Raw genomic sequence first — 7,193 nt, 5'->3', positions numbered from 1 at the left:
CCAGAGGAGGCAGACGCGCTGGTCCTGGGTTTCTACCCACAGTGCCGAGCTGGCCTCTGGGCTTCTGTGCTGTGATTTCCCAAAGGTCCCTGAGGAAATCACGGCTCCCTGCAGTCCTGCAGCCCTCTCAGGAGAAGTGAAGGTGTCCCTCGAGGATATTTCAGCTGGCTTTTGGTGGCCACGGAATCAGAAGAGGATTGGAAGCCTAGGATACAGATGTCCCTCGCTTGCTCCCACCAGATAAACACCGACTCCTGAGCTTACCAGGCACCTGGAGCTAGGAACTTCCCTGGCGCACCAGCCAGGTCTAGCAGACCACTGGTAAGAATTGCTGACCTGGGAGAGTAGGTCGAGATGTCTGACTGCCCAGTTTCATTGGAGGGGAAGGACAAAGTCAGCAGCAGGTTGAGCAGAACACTCCCCCATAGTCACGGGAAGACATTCAGTGCAGTGGAACAAGTGTGGGCTCTGTGGAGTTGGCCAGACATGGAGCTGAGTTCTGGCTCTGCCTCTAATAGATTCAGTTAGCCTCTCTGCTTGTTTCCTCATCTCTGAAATGGTCACAGGCAGGGGCTGGTGGAAAGGTTCAAGATTATGCCTGTAATGTGCTTATTAATATGAATGTGAGTTGTTGGTTGCACATGAGCCTGTGGCAAAGGGGCTGACTGGAGCTCTAAGGAGGAAGTAGACAAAAGAGAAAGATGTGTTCTTTGGAGGAGAGAAGGGAACAGGCCAGACGGCTGGGGTTTCAGAGATGCGTCACCTAGCTGGTTTCGTGAGGTTGGGCCCAAGCCCAGGGTGGGGTGTGTGATAGAAACCAACGGCTGCTGCAGCAGGGACAGAAGCAGCCCTGTTTAGCATCCTAAAGCCAAAGAGGCTTTCACATGCTGCGGACCACAGGGTGTACTCCAGTGCCTGAGAGACCTGCAGGAGGAGCACATGGGTGGCAGCGACTGCCACTGCTGTGGTGGAGTGGGGTACATAAGACAGCGTGGACCGCGAGGAAGAAGGGTGGGGCACCGTGTGCTGTTGGCTGGGCCAGCATGGGCTCTGCTGGGGCCTAGAAGGCTGGGGAGGGACCGTGCATTTCATTGCCCCACAGATATTTATTGAGCAAGTATGATGTGCCAAATTCTGTGCCAGTTTAACAGCTGCATTACTGTTTGTGTGGAATGCATGTCCCCAAGTAGAAGTGATTATACCAATTTCACAGGCTTGCTGGGGGGAAGGGGTTTTCATGTTTCCTTTCCCAGATCAGTGAGCCCATCAGGTCCCAGCTGAGGAAGGAGCTGACACAGGGACATCTGAAACTCCTTTATTACCCTGAGTATAACAAGTAGAACACGATCACAGTATTAAAAAACAGAGTAGGAATTAGGTGCAGGCTACCACACAGCATGCACCAGGGGGACACATTCCTTTGAGTCTGCAGCTAGTTACTTGGAAAAAGCCAGTTATGATTGTAAAAATTTTATTCTCTTTAATAACAATTCCACTAAAATTATACAAAGTACATTCAATACTTAAGAGTGGCAAGGGTGGGGAGAGGAGGAGAGGAAGCCGGTTTGGCCTGGAAGTATCATCAATCGACTCCAATAAAGGAAGCCCAGCTGGGCTGCAGGAAGTTGGGGGTGTGGAGGTCCAGTTGTAGAAAATAAAAATGTGGATCAGTTTAAAAGAAAAAAAAAAAAGGCCACCCACAAGGAAGTAGGGTGAGCGTGCATGTTCCTGGGGAGGGTGGGAGGCCCAGCCGGCATGCTGCTGCTGGGTGGGGGCTGGCACTCAGGCAGGCTCCGAGTTGGTGGGGGGCAGGTTTTTATGCTTGAAATACTGAACAACTTGTTGGGGCAGCTCTGCCAGCACAGCTTTCGCCAAGGTCTCTTTTGCCGCCTGCAGGGTAGGGTGGAGAGAGGAGAGAGAAAGGATCACTGGATGAAGTGGTGAGGGGCACCATGCCCAGGGAGCTGGTATAGAAGGTGTCCCTGGAGGACAAAACCAGAGCAGAGGACCAGAGCTGTCTAAAACTAGCGTTCCTCAGCCCAGCCCAGGCCTGAAATCCCACCCTTAGCAGTGCTCTCCTTCACATTAAGTGCAGCTCTTACCTGAGCACTCGAGGTGCCTAGGAGTAACGTTTCAGGATGAATCTGTCTATGGGAGGCTTTTGGGGGAAAGAGATGGTGGAGGTGAGCTGCACGGCCTACTCATCCGGCAAACATTTCCTGAGCACCTTCTTGGCTGGTATTAAGGGGTTGTGACTGTCTGGTTCACTGCTCGGCACCCAGTCACAGGCTGGGCACACCAGGAGCTCGTTCAGTGTCCATGCAGTGCCTGGGTGGCCAACACCCAGCATTTGTCCTCAGGAAGCTCACGTTCGAGAGGAAGGAACTGAACTAGCTCAGGCAAACCCAGAGGGTACTGGGCAGAGATGTGAGCACCAGTGGTTACAAATCGGAGTGGCCAGTTCTTGCTGGGACTGGCTCCCAGGACCTGAGCCACAGCACCCTGAGGCTTACAGCTGAGGCAGCCGAGGCCAGGAGGAAAGGTCACGGACTTGCCCGAGGCTATACAGTGTGCCTCTGGTCAAATGAAAGCTAGGCGCCAGGCTGGCATCTGACAGACTGATCCCTCTGGGGCTGCCTGCGGGCCCAGCTGCAAGGACAGCAACCAGGGAGCTAATGCCAGCCTCCTTGTAAGCAGACCTGGGTCACCTGCAGATAGGACCAGAGCCACCTCCAGGAGCAAGGGAGGCCACCAGTTCCTCCTAGAGCGGCCCTCAGGGAGAGGAGGCCATCCTAAGATGGGCCCTGTTTTCCACCTGAAGAGAGGCGGCTGGCGAGGTTTGATTTCCTGGAAAGCCCCTCACGCCTCTGGGCCTTACTCTCATCTCTTTCTACTGGAGTGCTTTCCCCCGCATGGATGACGCCGACTTCTGATTCAGGTTTAGAGGGCAGGTCCTCCGGGAACCCCTGTCCTGGAGCCCCAGTCTGGACTGGGCACTACTCCCTTGAGTTCTGTCAGCTTGCTGAAGCAAGTGCTCATGCAACTGTCATATGGCCTCACCTGGGGGCAGGGCCTTGCATGGTGCCAGGCGGGTAGTAGGCTCTCAGGAGGTACGTAGTCAACAGAGCTGAGGGTAGAGGAGCCTAGGATTGGGCAGACAATCCCAGCGCCTTCATTCTGGATTATTAACTATGGTTGCTGGGGTCCTGTAACCGCCTCCTCCCCAGCCCGGGCCCACACTCACGTTGCGGAATTCTCGAAAGGGCACGAACTGCACGATATCGCGAGCTGCCTCCTCCCCTGTGTGGGAGCGCAGCGTGCGGTTGTCCCCGTCCAGGAACTCCATGGCAGCGAAGTCGGCGTTACCCACGCCCACGATGATGATGGACATGGGCAGCTTGGAGGCCTGCACCACGGCGTGCCGCGTCTCCTCCATGTCGCTGATGACACCGTCCGTGATGATAAGGAGGATGAAGTATTGCTGTGGAGGGGGTCAACAGGCGCTCAGCACAGCCCTCGGCCCCTGGCCACCCTTCCCCTCCGTCCTTTCCCAATCTCCCCAAACCCTCTGACCCCTGGGAGGAAGGTGGCTCGTCTCCCCGAGCTGTTGCTGAACCCTAGCCACCTCCCTAGGCAGCCACCTCTCAGTGCTTGGGCCCTGTAGGCCTCTCCTCCGTCACAGCTGGAAGCACAAACTGCTCTCTTCCTCCTGCCCTGTGTAATGTCAGACTCCCCAGCTTGGGGGTTTGAGAGCCCCAGACTCCAGGCCTGGCTCTGACAGTGGCTACACCGTGGGACTCTGGGCAACTGACTCAACTCGCCGTGCCTCAGTTCCTTCGTCTGCAAAGTGGGAATTCCTGCACCTCTCAGAGAGACCACGCTGGCTCGGTAAACGACAGCTGCATCTGTGGCAGAGTGAGGCCCACGGCTGGTGAGGAATATGCATTCTGGCTTGTGGACTCTGGGAGCAGCCTCCCCTTCTCTGCTCCACCTTCACGTGAACACCGGTGATGCTGCTCGTTCCCCATTACCACAGCCGGCCTCAGAGACCCCTTGCAGGAGCTAAGCAGATCATCTAGGTCAGTGCTTCTGGGATTGTGGGACTCTGCTGGCAACAAGCAGACCTGGAGGCACACCCCAGACACAGCATCAGTCACAGTGGAAAGGGTATTGGTTTTTTTTTTTTTTTAAAGAAGATGTTGGGGCTAGGAGTTTATTTACTTATTTATTTTTGCTGTGTTGGGTCTTCGTTTCTGTGCGAGAGCTTTCTCTAGTTGCAGCGAGCGGGGGCCACTCTTCATCGCGGTGCGCGGGCCTCTCACTGTCGCGGCCTCTCTTGTTGCAGAGCACAGGCTCCAGATGCGCAAGTTCAGTAATTGTGGCTCACGGGCCCAGCTGCTCCATGGCATGTGGGGTCTTCCCGGACCAGGGCTCGAACCCGTGTCCCCTGCATTAGCAGGCAGATTCTCAAACACTACGCCACCAGGGAAGCCCAGGGTATTGGTTTTGCAGTGGTCTTTGAATTCTACAAACTGCACCCAGGAGGCAGTCTCAGTTTGGTGCTTATGTGTCCCTCTTGCTAACCTTCCTTATTAAAAAAAGAGAGAAAAGGCAGGAAGCTCAGAGCTCCAGGGACAGCAGTCTCTAGGTAGACTTTGACACCACTCTGCAGCCTGGTGTATTTATTTTTACTGTTACTCTCTATGGCAAGTGGTAAGTAACTTTTCCCTTAGAGTGGGTTATAGTTTCTTTATAAAATTATTTACATGAAAAAAATATGAATAATTAGTGTAGGTGACAGGTGGCCATAGCATAGACTGGAGGTGGGGAGTGAGTGAATGAAGTTCAGGAAATCTCACTGGATGATCTCACTGGAAGCCCCAGCATTCCTAGCTGCCTAAGACCTCATTTTCAACTCGGCTCTGTGCTTAGCATCCTCTGGCCCCTTTTGGGGAACTCAGTTTTCCCCATACATAAGATGAACAGAAAAGCCCTTGTGGCCCTAATGTTCTCTGTTTGGGGCTTCTGCCTTCTCTTCTGACCCTTCTGATTCTCAGGAGAGGAAACGGGGACCCAGACTAGTCAAGGTCATGGAGCTAAAAAGGGCAGAACCAAGCTAGCCCCCAAGTCATCATTTGGCCACCTTCTCACCCAGCAAAGCCATTTGCTCCCTGGGAAACATACAGAGACCACATGTTCAGCCATCGAGGATGCCTAGCTCTCCTGCCTATCCCCCAAGCACAACCTGAAAGGAATGAACCATGTGGAGGTACGAATGCCACCATCCTAACCCCCAACCCTCGACAGCAGTAGTCCAACTCCTCCTGAACAGTACCTTTAAGAGGCCAAAAGCTTGGCTGGGGATGGATACCTGTTGCTATGGAGATGGCAGCCCGAATTCCTGTAGTGGAGGGCTGCTGCTGCCAGTCCCCATTCCTGGGGTTGAGGGGCACCTCATAAGCTCATCCAGACCCTTGTCCCCTCATAGCCCACCATCGTTCTAGCCAGCACCCCTTCCCTAAGTGGCCCTCTAACCCCACTTCCATCCCACCAAAAATAGTCCATGGCAGTATTTCTGGGGCACCTAGGCTGGCAGGAGGGAAGAAGGCATTGAGAGGCCTAGCAATGAGGACAGAAAAGAATACTTGGCCTTGGGTGACAGGCCTCACCACTCGGGGTGGGACTGGTCTCCAAGCCCCCTCCAGCTCTGATGGCTGTCTCCCACCCTCCTCCCCACATGGCCCTCTTGGCTCTCCCTTTCCACCAGCCACGTGTCTACATTAGGAGACTTGGAGCACGCAGGCCGAGGCCTCCCTCACAGCCTTGGAGCCTTCTTCCCCACGGCCTGGGTTCCTGCAGAACAGTAGGCACCAACTGAAAAGGTGAGTCACGGTGGTGGTGACTACACATGCTCCGTGTCATCCTCACGCTGGGATTCTCCTTTTGGAGGTTGGGGAGACAGGCTTAGGCTGAGAGAGGTTCAGTGACTTGCTCAAGGACTCACAGCCAGGAATGGCACAGCTGAGATTCAAGCCCAAGCCTTAACTCCAAAGTTAGGGCTCTTTCCACAATGGCAGCAGTGGCCAGTAGCTGTCTTTCCAATAGTGGGGCCTGGCAGGGAGAAGCGAAGTGCCACTGACAAGTCCTAGGCTTCATGCCCATCCCAGGCAAAAATGAGGTTGTCCAGTAGCCTCTAAGGTCTACTGCAACCCTAGGGGTCCATGATCCCATCCCCAAGACAGAGGGGAGGTGGGGGGGGGCTGTGGAAGGGGAGAAAAGGGTGGAATCAGGCAGGAGGAGGTGGGAAGAGCCTCTGCTGTCCCCATGCATAGTCCTGGTCTACCCTACCCCAAGCTTTTCCACCTCCATGCCTTTCCTGGTTTACTTTCTTCTGCCTGGCGTACCCTCCCCAGCCACAGCTCCAAGACCTCTCTGAGCGTCTACTCCTCCATCCCGAGTGGATGTGAGGGCTCCCCCAAGCCCTGAGCTCTGCTTTCGCTGCCAGCGATTACCCCTTGGGGCAGGCTTCTCTGGATACTCCTCTCCCCCCATGCCCTTAGAGCTCCTCAGGGCAGCCCCTCCCCTCACACCTCTGCATCTCAGGGGCCTGGCACCCTGTGCGGGCTCCATAAACACAGCCAACTGCTGCCAGGTCGAACCCAAACCCCAAATTTCCAACACATTTCAAGGACAGAGTATCTCTAGCATTTACCCAAGAGGTTCTTCAGGCTTCTAGGGCTGTAAATAGCCACTTCCCCTAATGCATTTAACATGTGATTTGATTTATAAGAAACTGACTTGACCACAACAGTTCCAGGCAGAGTCCGGGGAAGTTGCACTCATCCCTAGCTTATTTCTGAGAAGTTGGCTGCTGAGGGCCTTGGGGAGTGGAGGGAAATTTCCAGGGTGCTGGCTGCTTCCCAGTTCCCCCTCCACTCTGGCACCAGGTGCCTAGGTAGCCAACTATCAATGGGCCATGGATGGGAAGGCCCAAGTCACATGGGTCAGAGCAGAGGGAAGGATGAGGCCCCACAGTAGGAGTCCCCTGGTACCACCCAACCTCTTAATACCTTTCAGTGACTCCCCACTGCCCTTAAGAGAAAATCCAGATTCCTTACTGGCTTCAAAGGCATTTGTGGGAGCTGGCCTACCTTCTCAACCTCATCCACCCCCACCCACCCCTCTTACATCAC

The 7,193-nt window shown here is 54.7% G+C and overlaps 1 protein-coding gene across 7 annotated transcripts in view; it reads right to left on the bottom strand.

The window, feature by feature from the left end:
- Nucleotides 1-1,454: 1,454 nt before the first annotated feature.
- The window catches only part of CPNE2 (copine 2), a 52,334-nt gene continuing 46,595 nt past the window's right edge, over nucleotides 1,455-7,193 (bottom strand). For 4 of the 7 annotated variants that reach the window (XM_060131932.1, XM_060131933.1, XM_060131931.1 and 1 more), the window contains 2 exons: nucleotides 3,245-3,481; nucleotides 1,455-1,890 (listed from right to left, as the gene is read on the bottom strand). In XM_060131932.1, the coding sequence (XP_059987915.1) occupies nucleotides 1,783-1,890; nucleotides 3,245-3,481 (345 nt within the window). In that variant the 3' untranslated portion in view covers nucleotides 1,455-1,782. Of the gene's footprint in view, nucleotides 1,891-3,244; nucleotides 3,482-3,959; nucleotides 4,125-4,221; nucleotides 4,589-7,193 lie in introns of those variants that run through there. The other 3 variants (XR_009537248.1, XR_009537250.1, XR_009537249.1) reach the window with 3 other exon arrangements.

This window comes from Lagenorhynchus albirostris, chromosome 19, assembly GCF_949774975.1.
Source record: "Lagenorhynchus albirostris chromosome 19, mLagAlb1.1, whole genome shotgun sequence".
NCBI classification, from domain to species: Eukaryota; Metazoa; Chordata; class Mammalia; order Artiodactyla; family Delphinidae; genus Lagenorhynchus; species Lagenorhynchus albirostris.
The sequence above is the reverse complement of the archived record's forward strand: the minus strand, read 5'-3'. Positions and strand labels throughout refer to the sequence as shown.